Raw genomic sequence first — 13,637 nt, forward strand, 5'->3', positions numbered from 1 at the left:
AGAGAGTGTGTGTGTGAGAGAGAGAGAGTGAGAGAGTGTCTGTGTGTGTGTGTGAGAGAGAGAGGGGGGGTGTGTGTGTGAGAGTGAGAGATCTTGACTTCTTTGTTTCAAGTCTACAAACCTCGGTTCCTAAGACGTGTATTTCCTCTGGAGAGATTTAAGGTGGAAGCGGCACCTCTGAAAGACTGTGCCTGATTCTGAAGGCCACATTTGGTGTTTTGGGAACTAAAACTTCATGTCATGTTAGCCTGCTCTTTGAAATAGGGAACTGAACAAAATGAGGATTTTGGGATATTCAGATCGATGCAAATCAGAACTCCTCGTGCAGATTTCCTATCACTAGGATCACGGGGGCTAGATGACAACTACTAGACACTTTACACTTGATACCACTTTACAAAAGAAATGCTGGAAAGCCTCACTCCCTCTACATGGAGTCTCTTCAAATAAGCACTGCTGTAACACAGAGTAAGAAAAATGATGTCCTGGCAACTGTTTTGTGTATGCTAGGAATTATATTTTTTCCTGGCACGCTAAGCAGTTTGCGCCCTTGCGTTGTGCAGTAACTCCAAATCCTGAAGTAATTTCACACGAGTGTGGATGAATATTTTGCGATGGTCGTTGCTGAGCCCGCTGGTGCATGAAGTATCCTGCAACCCGAAAGTAACACAACACAGCAGATCGGTTAACAGAGAAGTTGAAAAGCCTGCGATACTCTCGCTAGACTGTACCTACTCTGTATCTAAAAGACGTTTGTGCTGGTGCAAGAAACAGTATACCTGTTCTGTGGTGGTGACGCATGTAAACACCTATCCAGCAAATAAAAGCCAAGAGTGCTGGCTTCGTCAGTACTGATTTCTTTTCAGATATCTCCCGGACCCCCTGATACAACTCTGACGTGACCCTCAGTCTAGGTCTGGTGGTTGAGTCCTGGGGATCATACCTCATTGACAAGCACCCACGAGGCCTTACTGTCCTACAATCTGAGGTGTTATCCACAATAATGATTATTTTGAAAACTCGACTTTGCTTCAACGGTCGCTCTAGCACCTTGTTAGAGCCACTCTTTAGGCTTCTTGAGAACATACCGAGAAAATACATTCAATCAATAAAATTGTGGAAACTACTGGCTTTCAGTAAAATGTATAGCTTAAAAGAAAACCTGTACCTGCGGAAATTACATCATGCAATTTTAAAATGAACGAATGCGATGATTTTTATTTCTGCAGACAATCATGAACACCGACAAAGTACTGACCACAGGAGGCCCCTGAAATCAAACTTTAAACATGAAATCCTTGCGCCATCTGCCGTTAAAGTCCTGTAATTGCAGCGGGAAGTAAAATGTACCTAACCATCGAGCATATGTTTATTTGCGAAGTATGTCAGTTCAGTTTTCTGCATTTCTATGAAGCTAAAATCATACCGGGTCATAGGCGGTGGAAGAGTGAGTGTAGGGTGATGCAACGCCCCCCAAATATCATGATGGAGTTCAGAAAGTGAATGAGAAATAAAGGTGCCTTTAGGTTTTATTTTTATCTTGTCAAATTTGCAGTGTGTTCAAAGACAGCGGTCATGTGTTATAATGTGTCTTCGGTCAAACCGCTGCTCATTGTTTTACATGGGGATTAATGGTTGCTTTTCTTTCTATGCAAAGAAATGTGCCGCCTGTAAATGACATTTGGCCCCATAACATGCTTTAGCAATATATGTGCAACGGTGTGCTCCAGAACATATCACTGGCTATATACCACAGCCTTACCACTGGTCTCACTGAATGGGCATGGGTCACCTGCTACACTTGCTCTTAATATGACACTTGGATTTTCCACAGTGCCTAAGATTTCAGGGTTGTCTCCTTGATGACAGCAACCACAACTCTGAAGTTATTCCAGCACCAATGTACCAGGTCATGTGAGGACAGAACGTGCGAAGAAATGAACGCTCATCCAGCGAGAAGAAAGGCGAATTAAGGAAACCATTCTTGTAAAAGGTATTTACTGCATAGAACCAAGATTCCTGAGAGCACTGATTTGCAGTGTAAGTAACAAACACATAAGAGGTTGACACCACTTTTAGTAGTTTTGAAGAGGTTCTAAACATTACAACCACATTTCCAATCAGCGTTGCTCATAACAAAATCCCCTCTCTAGAGCTCCACTACCCTGCACTACAGCTATATTGCAATACTCGGCATTGAATGAATAGTCACAATAATGCACACTTAGAATCAGTTGGTCACCGTATCTTCGGTTTGCCGATGCTCTAAAAGATGGCTTTTAGTGACAGGATGCACCACTGGTATTTAGTTGTGAAAGGGTTAGGGAATTAGAAGACCAATTTCCATGTTAAATCACAAGAACGCGATGATCATATTAAAGGATGAACTTTGTCCTCGTCTCCACTGCTGTATTTACTAATTTTTTTTAATCGCTCGGAGACAAAAGCCCTCCTGCCACTATGTTTCTAGAGCCATGCATAAAAAATTGCCCTGGAGTTAAAACAATTGTTTTCTTCTCTTTTCTTGCTATCCTCTCAATTCTAGCTTACCCTATGCTTATTTTCTATTAACTGCATTCCTGCAAACTGCCCACACCTCATGGCGTAGATCACAACTGCCCCTCCTTCAAACCCTATCTCTGCAAACTAACAATACTTAGGGGGTCATTCAGACCCCGGCCGCCCGCCTGGAGGGAACCGCCATATGGCCGCTCCGCGGTCAAAAGACCGCGGAGGCCATTCTGGCTTTCCCGCTGGGCTGGCGGGCGACCGCCAGAAGGCCGCCCGCCAGCCCAGCGGGAAACCCCTTCCCACGAGGAAGCCGGCTCCGAATGGAGCCGGCGGAGTGGGAAGGTGCGACGGGTGCAGTTGCACCCGTCGCAAATTTCAGTGTCTGCTGAGCAGACACTGAAATTCTTTGTGGGGCCCTCTTACGGGGGCCCCTGCAGTGCCACTGGCATGGGCACTGCAGGGGCCCCCAGGGGCCCCACGACACCCCATACCGCCATCCTGTTCCTGGCGGGCGAACCGCCAGGAACAGATGGCGGTATGGGGTGTCGGAATCCCCATGGCGGATGGAGGATTCCTGAGGGCATCGGAAAACCGGCGGGAGACCGCCGGTTTTCCTGTTCTGACCGTGGCCAAACCGCCGCGGTCAGAATGCCCTGCGGGGCACCGCCAGCCTGTTGGCGGTGCTCCCGCATCCCCGGCCCCGGCGGTCCTTGACCGCCGGGGTCGGAATGACCCCCTTAATCTTCTCTTGCCTACCCATTCGCCCCACCAACGACCTGCATGAACTCACATACCGCCTCCAATGAGCACTTCTAACTCCTACTTAATTAATATACCACCACAAACTGGAGTAGATGCATCTAATGGTTTCCTTAAGGGCACAAGACTAAACACCACTAACCAACAACAACCAATAACCACTGGATTAACCACTAACATTGGATTCTGGGGTAATGTGCTACTGGCAACAAAGTGCTTCAACATACTGTTAGGAGTAGTGCGACATAAATGCAGTTAAAATACAGGTTTACCTGCAACAAATGACCCTCACACACGTTTGTGGCTGAAATCATTACTGTGACATGGGATTTGGACAGTATAAAGGCTACAGGTTGCTTAGACTTATGTCCACCCTGCAAATTCAAAATGTAATTTTCTCTCCATGCAAACATCTTTCTTGCGTTAGTCAGTCAGTGGAACTAGTGCGTTAAGTGGAATGAAAACATGGACAGTGGGACGGCAAGTGTGCAGGGAAGCAAGCAAATGGGTCCACAGGTCCGAGGCTGAGGAATAAAAGGCAGCCATAACAGGAGTGCAGTGGGCCAAGACCCCTTAGCCCTCTTCCCAATGAACATACCACACCATTGATGTTTACGCCTATGAATGTAGGGGTTTGCTAGAAGTGACTGCCTAAAACAAGTAACTAAGAACCGTTTCTGCAAGGTGCGGTCTCTTTGGTATTCACACTGGTATACAGCTTACAACTCTGATGAGGCACTGAAGTGCTTTGTAGATGGGTAGCACACGTCTCCACGGAAGAACTCAATTGTTAGTTGTTTAGTCCCAATTAATCAGACAAGCATACAGAATTAGTGTATTCATGCTGTTTCATATCGTATCATACCTTATTACAACTTTCTTATGCATAATTATGTAGTTTCCTACAAATTCTATTAGGATGCAAAAAACATCTTTGTATGCCAGTTAATAAAGTAGTAGATGTTAACAGTCATGCTATCATTGACATGGTGTGTGCCCTGGTTCCTGCCACCGTTCTTCAGATCATTACTGTGTTCCATTTTTTATTCCAGAGTAGCCCCGCTTGCACTTTATGAATATTGTGAGTTACATCCTATGGAGGGTTTCTGAGTGCTGCACTCTTTCATTCCTCGTCCTACTGGTCCTTCTTACAAAGCCCCGGTCTTCTGGATGACCCTTGCAAAAAAAAAAAAAAAGTTGATGGACGGAATGTAGACCAAATCAAACATTCTCCCCCAGTCACAGATTCGGGTTTAATCCATCAGTTCTTTTGCTCACCATGCCATTCCAGTTTGGACCCAGACCATATGCAAATCAGTCTTGACCCTGTTCCCCCTGGGAACGGTCCAGCCCGAACTGCCAGGCCAGGTCCTCCCTGGACCAGAAACAACCATCCTGGGACCGGGTTTGGGGTATCACCCCTCTTCAGCCATGCAGCTTCTGTCTTGTCTCGCCACTCTGATCGCAACCACCTCATTGGAGCAGCTTTTTCCCCTGCTCCACTGCTCTCATCTCTTCAGCTTCACTCGAGCGGCCCCTGCAAAGCTCGGCAGCTCGCACCTAGTCATCATCGATGCTGCATAGCTGCATCCTGCTCCTGGTAGGAGCACGACCACAGACATTGGACACCTATGCCTAGGAGTCCCTGGCCACCATCCTCTTGACCGATTAGTGAATGGGTGAAGTTAACGTGGTGAAAGCGGTGAAGCAGGGCAGAAGCGCTCGGGTGAAAAGTTGAGGCGATGCCGGTGTCAAAGCAGGTCCAAAGCCGCTCTGATGAGGGTGATGCAAGGCAAGTGGCAAAGCAGGTCCTAAGCCACTCAGGTAAGGATGATACAAGGCGAGTGGCAAAGCAGGTCTGACGTAGCGCAGGTAAAGTTGATGCAAGGAAAGCAGCAGAGCAGGTCCGAAGCTGCTCAGATGAAAGTCAAAAGAGTTGCAAAGCGAGCGGGGAGGGGAAAGCGGGACCGCTCGGAGTCACTCTTGGCCTAGAGTTCAAGTCTTGGGTTGCCGGGTAGAGATCAGCAGGCAGCAGGGCAGCACAACCAAGCAGGGCAGCAGTTCCTGCGAGCAGTCAGTCTTGACAGAGTAGCAATCCTGGCACACAGCAGTCTTTACTCCAGCAGCTTGTCTTGAGTCCAGAAGTGTTCTGTCTTGAGTGGGTCACGGGCCCAATATTTATATCAAAATGTGCCTTTGATGTGTGGGGTGACTGCAAAGAGTTCTTGTTAAGGGCACAGGGCCCCTTTCAGGTCAGCTTCGGCTCCAGACTATAAGTGGGAGGTAATCAACCCCTTTGTTTGGACTCCAGGCACTACCCCTCTGAGGCGTAAGTGTGAGCCCTTCCCAACCTCCTCCCCAGGAAGAACCATCAGTAAGCAGAAGCATGCAGATGCAGTTAAGTATCCTTAGCTGTGGGTGTCTGAAGGGAATGCACAAGTGTTGCTGTCACCTAACCCAAGCCAGACGTGTATTGGAGATAGGCTATGGGTACACAGGGCATTGAGTGCAGAGAAATGGCTACTTTCTAAAAGTGGCATTTCTAAAATAGTAATAATAAATCTGGCCTTACGAGGAGACAGGATTTGTTATTAACATTCAATTGGTACTAAACATGATGGAGCTACTTTTCTCTCATCAGGAATTACAGCCTAAAGGCAATATAAGGATTTTCCAATGCTGGTCTATGAGAGGGGTAGACACAATCTGGTCCATCATGCCTTTAGGATTACTGTCACACCTGCATTTCTTAAAGTTCAAGTCCAACATAATCATCTACCTTAGTCAGACTAAATTTATATGGACTGCATCAGATCTGCTAAGGTGCCGAACTTAAGGATTTGGATAGTCCTAAGAAGAGCACATATGTGAAAATTAGTTTTGCTGCAGTTGGAATGCATGCATCTGTAGACATTCCAACTATCTGATGGCAAAAACAAAGGCATCCTCCTACGGGTCAATCAAATAAGCAGTATCCATCCAAATATATTTTACAAGCTTTATGCAACAAAGTAATACATCTCTGTATTGACTACCCTAATACTGCTCTGTGGGATTCCTTCCAGGACCACTTCTAAGAATTCCAATAGGATGCTACTCAACTACTCAAACAACTAAAGATGTTAACTAATCAGCGAAGTCTCTGCAGGTGGATCAGTGGTATTTATATACTTTTTTTTGATAATGGAAGATTGCTGAAAACAAAACAAAATGTCTTTTAATCACAAGCAATGCTTGGGGTAGCAAATTTTTGGAGATGGTAAGCAATCCTTAAACACCTCGATGTGGCTCTTACTGCCCCTGAAACATTCTTCCTCATGTGTTATAAAACATTCAAGCACATAATCTAGAGAAGGCACGCTTATTTGGACAGCTGTATGGAGAGTTCAACCCCTGAATCCCAGATAAACACATCCTGGAAAATGTGGTGGCCGGAAGATCCCATGTTGCAGTGATGAAACATATGCAGCCTTAACAGCAGGATGTCGCCTTTCGCATACTTCAATAGATAGCATTGAATTAACGACCACTGATAATTAACTGTCAAAGTACTACAGTAGTGACCCTGGCTGTATTCATTCACCTGGTCACCGCGCTGCTATAAGTGCCATGATCATGCAAGAATGGTACACTCTTCTCCCCAGTCTATGCAGGGCCTCTCTATCATCCATTCCAGTTGTTAGGCCCTTCTCTAGAGCTCACTTTGCTCTGGTGAGGTATCCCAAAAGTATTCCATGAGCACTTCTCCTCCCCTTTCTCGCTACAGCCACCAGGAGTAGGTACTTTTCGCCTCCAAGCGCTGCCTCACCTCCACCTGCAACAAATGGTCGACAACAATGCTGTCCCGGAAGTGCTCTCTAAGGCCGCTAGCGTAGACAGGCGTATAACTTCCAGTCGCATCCCAGGGGTTTGGAGTTCATCGAGGACGAGTCCATGGATAAATTATTAGGAGAGTCTTATAGAACCGGACCAGAAATCGTGGCTTTCATGCATTGGCATCGTAGAATATCAGAAATAGAAAGATTTTTGCCAGAGACAAGCAATTTTGACATTCTTGTGAAATATAATAAACATTGCAGATTTTATTTAAATGAATGTTTCAGAATCAATCTCGTTGCTTTGCTGTCTGTGGGTATTCTTTAGTGTGTTATTACACTCGTACTCACGTTACCGAATTTGGACCGCTCCACTTTGGAATGTCAAAATATGTCAACCTTTAAGATGGCTGCAGAATTAGGCTCCACATTCACAATAGCCTTTGGGCAGTGAGCGAACCCAGCACTGTCCCTCTTTTAAGTTCGCAACGCTGTTGCATTAATTTTTCAAACAAGAGAGCAGCTCCGATCAGAGCACAACAGCAGGTCTTTTCGGTTTGGGAGGAGGAGGTGGGAGGGATAAAAGGTGTAATAAAATTCAAGCAGCTCATCCTAAAGCATCCACACTGTCACACCGGCACGAAAGGAAAAATAAAATAGTCCCTGACACCAAGAGATGAAGAACCATGGTGTAATTATATAGTTAGTCCCTGCTCCCAAAGACAAAAAGACGGGACAAAGAGGCATGACTGACCACTAGCAAACAAGGATTTTTAAATGATACTGAAACAAACAAATGAAATGCTTTTAAGCCCCAAAAGTATACTAAAAGTATATAAGAGGCCTTATGCTTACCTGCAAACTGAAAAATGACTTTGGGAAGTTTTTCATTATCAGGACATGAGAATTTAAATGTAAATGTCCTGCCTTTTGCTTACATGGCACCCTGCCCTACGGACTACCTAGGACCTCCCTTAGGGTGACTTAAATGTGAGAAAAGGGGAGATTAAGGATTGGCAGAGGTTTTAAATGCCAAGTCAGGTTGGTAGTTAGACTGCACACACAGGCTCTGCGGTGGCAGGCCTAAGACATGTTTACAGAGCTACTCAAGTGGGTGGCACAATTGTTGCTGCAGGCCTACTAGTAGAATTTAATTTACAGGTCCTGGGTATAGGGTATACCACTCTACAAGGGACTTACAGGTAAATTAAATATGCCAAATGTGGATACACCAATGTTATCATGTTTTAGGGGAGAAGCACATGCACTTTAGCACCGATCAGCAGTGGTAAAGTGCTCAGGGTTCTATGGACAACAAAAAGATACAGCAACAAAACAGGAGGTAAAGGCAAAGAGTCTGGGGACAAACCACCCTAAGGATGCCAGGTCTAACAATGTCTTCCCAAAACTATGGCTGTCTGTCGCCACATAGTTGACAGGTTAGCCATCCTCTCTTCTCTAGCCTAACCAATCAAACCACATCCTTGGCTGCAGGGTGCATTTCACTTTGCGAGGTCCCAAGTAGATTCTGAGTGTTGCTATTTAAACCCACTCTAACATGACAATATATTGGAAGCATTAAGTTGTTCTGGCCTACAGCCAATCACAATGTCTCAACCACAGTGCTCTGGACATGGAGATAGGGACTTAATCCACCGGCACCCTAACCAAGTCACTGACTCTGCCCCACCTCTTCTGACCTTTCATATGAAGCCATTCACCAGGTCACCTGTAAAAACTAACAATCTGCCAGTCAAGGGTAGGAGAATCTGGCAAGCAAGAATTTTCTCAGCTAGCCTCCAAATGCTGACAAAAGCGGAGATACCAGATTGTGCTACTGCTATGTGCATTAGGAAGACACATCTTCATCCATCCTCTCGAACGTCTGTGTTAGATCAGAAAATGCTTAATGGTAAATTACAGACCCCACTACTAGTTAATATTCTCATTACATGCTCTGGCCTTTTTTACATGGTTTCAAGAAAGTGTGAAGAACAGGATACACTGATAATCAATTCTCAGAACTCGGAATATATGTATAGGTTTGAAGTAAACTCTCTATAGAATTTCTATTTCAGAAACTCATGAAGTAAGCCAAACACAAAATAGATTTTAGAAATAAGTCAGAAACGCAGAACCAATACTGCAGTTCCAGTACTCTGAATTGTTTCTCAAGCCTGTTTTCCCATCTTTCATATCTAAAACTCTAGGTCACTTCGTCAACTGTCTCATGCAAAAAAGACAATGCTCCCCAGCAACTTAAGACCAGGGCTAGTTCCATACTCTCCTGTACCATCCCACTTTTGGCTCACTACTCTTTCCTCTCTTGCTCTGCCTATAGGGATCCTAGACGTCGAGTCCCAATGCATACCTGTGCCTTGAAGCACAACCTCCATCACCTCTGCTTGGATCACATTGGCTTTCGTCTGCTTCAGAAGTCCTGAACAGACCAATTTATTCCCTCCTTCCACGGCCCACCTGTTGCCCTGGGCTCCAGCAAGTAATATGGCACCTAGAAGAAAAATAAAATCACCAATCAAGTGATCTCTGTAAAGACAGCACCCTGAGCCATCGCTTACACTGATGTAACATCTGTGCTGAGGCTAACACACCAAAATGGCTTTTAAACTGATTGATCCACTCCTTCCTATTACCCTTCTTGTTCCTTGCTTCTTTCCTCCCTTTTTCTCAGACCTACCAGGGCCTGTCTGATTAATTTAACACCATGCCTACATTAGTCTTACCTTCAGAATCAGCACCAGTCTAATTCTCCTAAACATGTGTATTCAGAAAACTTCACCCAAAGGTCTGCCAAGTTAATAAACGACATAATGCACATTCTTAGCTATAAAATATACGCTTCCTTCCTTAATTGTAATCCACACTTGTACCTAATAATATCCTGATGTGGCTCTAAAAGTGCAGGCAACACTTTTTTAGATTTTGAGATGCAGCAGAAACGACATACAAACAATTTTATTTGTAGCACATAATTAAATCATACATCAGGAATTCATATGTGGATTCCGAGAAATCCATGATAAGCACTTATTATATCAATTTTTTATATAAGGTGAAGTCAATATATAAAGATCATGAAAAATGTAGTCTCCCCAAACATATTCAAAGGGACCAGTGGCTAAGAGAAAGAGGTATTTTTCACTTATCACAGTCTTCCCATATTCTTAAGAATCTTTTAATTTGTGCATAGAGTTTCATGTACTTTAATCCTCTGTATTTTCATAGTCCTTTGATCGAATTTTTGGGACTACATCTGATTTCCAATTCACTAATATCGGCGATCTGGCCACGAGAGTGAAAAAAGAAAAGAATTAGTGCTGTCCTAGCAATACTTTGAATTGTTGAATAACTATTCCATAAAGAACTCGTAAGCATCCGGGGTTACTTTTACCTTGAATTTCGCATTTATTAGCTAGGACCCCAGTGCTCATAGTTTGTAGCCTACTGTGTGTGTTGTCAGTAGTGCCTAACTGTGTAACTGAAGTTCTGCTAACCAGAACTTCAGTGCTTATGCTCTCTCTGCTTCCAAATTAGTCACTATAGTTTAGTGACTTCATATTCCAATTGGCACACTGGACCCCCTTTATAACTCCATAGTATATGGTGCCTAGGAACCCAGGGCATTGGGGTTCCACGAGATCCTTATGGGCTGCAGCATTTCTTTTGCCACTCATAAGGAGCTCAGACAAACCCTTTCACAGGACTGCCACTGAAGCCTGCATGAAATAGTGCACATACTATTTCACAGCCATTTTGACTGCACTTAAGTAACTTATAAGTCACCTAAATGTCTAACTTTCATTTACTGAAGGCTTGGTGCAAAGTTACTAAGCGTGAGGGCACCCTTGCACTAGCAAAGGTGCCCCCACGCTGTCCAGGGCCAATTCCCCAGACTTAGTGAGTGCGGAATACAATTACACGCGTGCACTACATACAGGTTAATACCTATATGTAGCTTCACAATGGTAACTCCGAATGTGGGCATGTAAGGTGTCTGAGATCATGGAATTGTCCCCCCATTCCAAATCTGGTATTGGGGGCCAATCCCATGCATCCTGGGGGCTACACCTTGGACCCCCACTACTGCCAAACCAGCTCTCTGAGGCTTGCACTGCAGCTACAGCTGCTGCCACCTCACAGACCGGGTTCTGCCCTCCTGGGGTCTGAGTAGCTCAGTCCCAGGAAGGCAGAACAATGCATTTCCTTTGGGCGGAGGGTGTTACACCCTCTACCTTTGGAAATAGGTGTTACAGGCTTGGGAGGGGTAGCCTCCCAGAGCCTCTGGAAAAGCTTTGAAGGGCACAGATGGTGATCTCCTTGCATAAGCCAGTCTACACTGGGTCAAGGACCCCCAGTCCCTGATCTGGTGTAAAACTGGACAAAGGAAACAAGAGTGACCACTCCCCTGTCCATCACCACCCCAGGGGTGGTGCCCAGAGCTCCCCCAGTGAGTAACTGGTGTTAGCCATTTGTTTTCCAGGTGTGGGGACACTCTGGAGATCTCCGAGTGGCCAGTGCCAGCAGGTGACGTCAGAGACCCCTCCTGATAGGTGCATACCTGGGTAGGTAGCCAATCCCCCTCTCAGGGCTATTTAGGGTCTCTCCTGTGGGTTCCTCTTCAGATTCAGCTTGCAAGTTTCCTCCAGGAATCCTCTGCATCCTCAGCTTCAGCTTCTGACTGTTGGATCAACCGCAGACTGCTCCAGGAACCGCTGTAACTGCAACAAAGAATCCAGAAGGTTTCCTTGACCCTGCAACTTCAGCTCCAGTCAGCAACTGCAACAGTTTCCAAGGTGTGCACGCTCCACAGACTCCCTGTCTTCATCCTGCACCAGAAGAACTGAAGGAATCTCCTGTGGAGTGACGGAGTCACTTCCCTGCTCCTGCAGGCACCTTCCAAGACGACGACCAGTTCTGTGGGACTCCTTTCCTGATGACGAGCGTGCTCCTTGGAACACAGGTGGTAGACCCCTTCGACCCAGACTGTCCTAAGGTGCAGTTGTCCAAATTTGGCGGAGGTAAGAGCTTGCCTTCCCGGTTTGCGGCAGTACCCCTGTGCAATGCGTAATCTCTAGCTCCGTGGGCTTCTGTGCACTCCTTCCAAGATTCCTTTGTGCACAGTGTAGCCCAGGTCCCCAGCACTCCATCCTGCGACGCACAACTCACTGAGCTGTTCTCCGGCGGCGTGGGACCTTCTTTTGTAGTGCTGCATCAACCGCAATTTGCACCTTCTTTGTCCCGTGTCCTGGGACTCCCCTGGGGGATGCCTGGTCATCAGTGTTGGGAGCCCCCTCTGCCTCCTCAGTCCAAGTTCAGGACCCCAGGTCCCTCCTGGGTCCAGGCAGCGCCATTTTGACGCAAACCGCAAACTTGTTTGAACCAAGGCTTGTTGGACGAATCCAGCGCTACAACTTGCCTGCAACCAACATCTCAAAGTGGGACATCTCTTGCATCACGTAGGAAGCCGCAGCCATCTTCATTGGTGCTCTTCTGCAGACTTGTAACCGGAGAATCCTCTTTTGCACCATCGTCTAGGTTGGCAGGGGCTCCTGTCCTTCCTGGAATCTTCTGCAACTTCTGGACTTGGTCTCCTCTCTTCACAGGTCTTCAGGTCCAGGAATCCACGATTTGTTGCTTGCAGTCTTGCTTGGTTCTTGCAATAACTCTTATCACGACTTGTAGTGCGTCCTAAGGAAACTTGCAGTACTTTACTCCTACCTTCCTGGGCTCTGGGGTGGGGTATTTTACTTACCTTTTGGTGTTTTCTTACACTCCCAGTGCCCCTCTACACACTACACTTGCCTAGGGGGGAATTTGTTATTCACATTCCACTTTCTTAGTATATGGTTTGTGTTGCCCCTAGGCCTATTGCATTCTATTGTATTTTCTACTGTTTGCACTATTCTACGACTGTTTACTTACCTGATTTTGGTCTCTAGTGTATATGTTGTGTATAATACCTCCAGAATGAGTATTGCCTCTAAGATATTTTTGGCCTTGAGTCACTAAAATAAAGTTCATTTGTTTTTGGTAACACTGAGTATTGTCTTTTATAGTGTATAAGCACTGTGTAACTATAGTAGTATTGCAGGAGCTTTGCATGTCTCCTAGTTCAGCCTAAGCTGCTCTGCTACAGCTACCTCTAGACAGCATAAACTGCTAGAATACTGCCCACATGTCACTAATAAAGGATAACTGAACCTGGTATTAGGTGTAAGTACCTTAGGTATCCACTACAAACCAGGCCAGCCTCCTACACTAGTGTATTTATATTAAAAAATAAAAATAAAAATCAGGCTCCAAGTATTACCGTTTCAGATTGGATTTTAAGTTTTGCGAATACATATCTGCCTCCGTCAGTTTGCCAGGTACGTATGACTCATGCACTAAGAACTTTATGGAGCTGGATCTCTACCCTACTTTTCACTGTACCAGGGGCGTATTGGTAGGCTCTGCAGGGCATTGTGGTCCTTTGGCAAATGTGCACACCCAGTCCCTTTTAAGTTTCCTGTGTTCCACCGTCATCTGGTG

The 13,637-nt window shown here is 45.6% G+C and overlaps 1 protein-coding gene across 3 annotated transcripts in view; it reads right to left on the reverse strand.

Annotated features, from left to right (window-relative positions):
- Positions 1-13,637, reverse strand: part of PCYOX1L (prenylcysteine oxidase 1 like) — a 60,215-nt gene that overhangs the window by 2,141 nt on the left and 44,437 nt on the right. For all 3 annotated transcript variants that reach the window (XM_069244624.1, XM_069244626.1, XM_069244625.1), the window contains one exon: positions 9,457-9,597. In XM_069244624.1, the coding sequence (XP_069100725.1) occupies positions 9,457-9,597 (141 nt within the window). The remainder of the gene's footprint in view (positions 1-9,456; positions 9,598-13,637) is intronic.

The sequence above is a fragment of the Pleurodeles waltl genome, chromosome 7 (assembly GCF_031143425.1).
Source record: "Pleurodeles waltl isolate 20211129_DDA chromosome 7, aPleWal1.hap1.20221129, whole genome shotgun sequence".
Lineage (NCBI taxonomy): Eukaryota > Metazoa > Chordata > Amphibia > Caudata > Salamandridae > Pleurodeles > Pleurodeles waltl.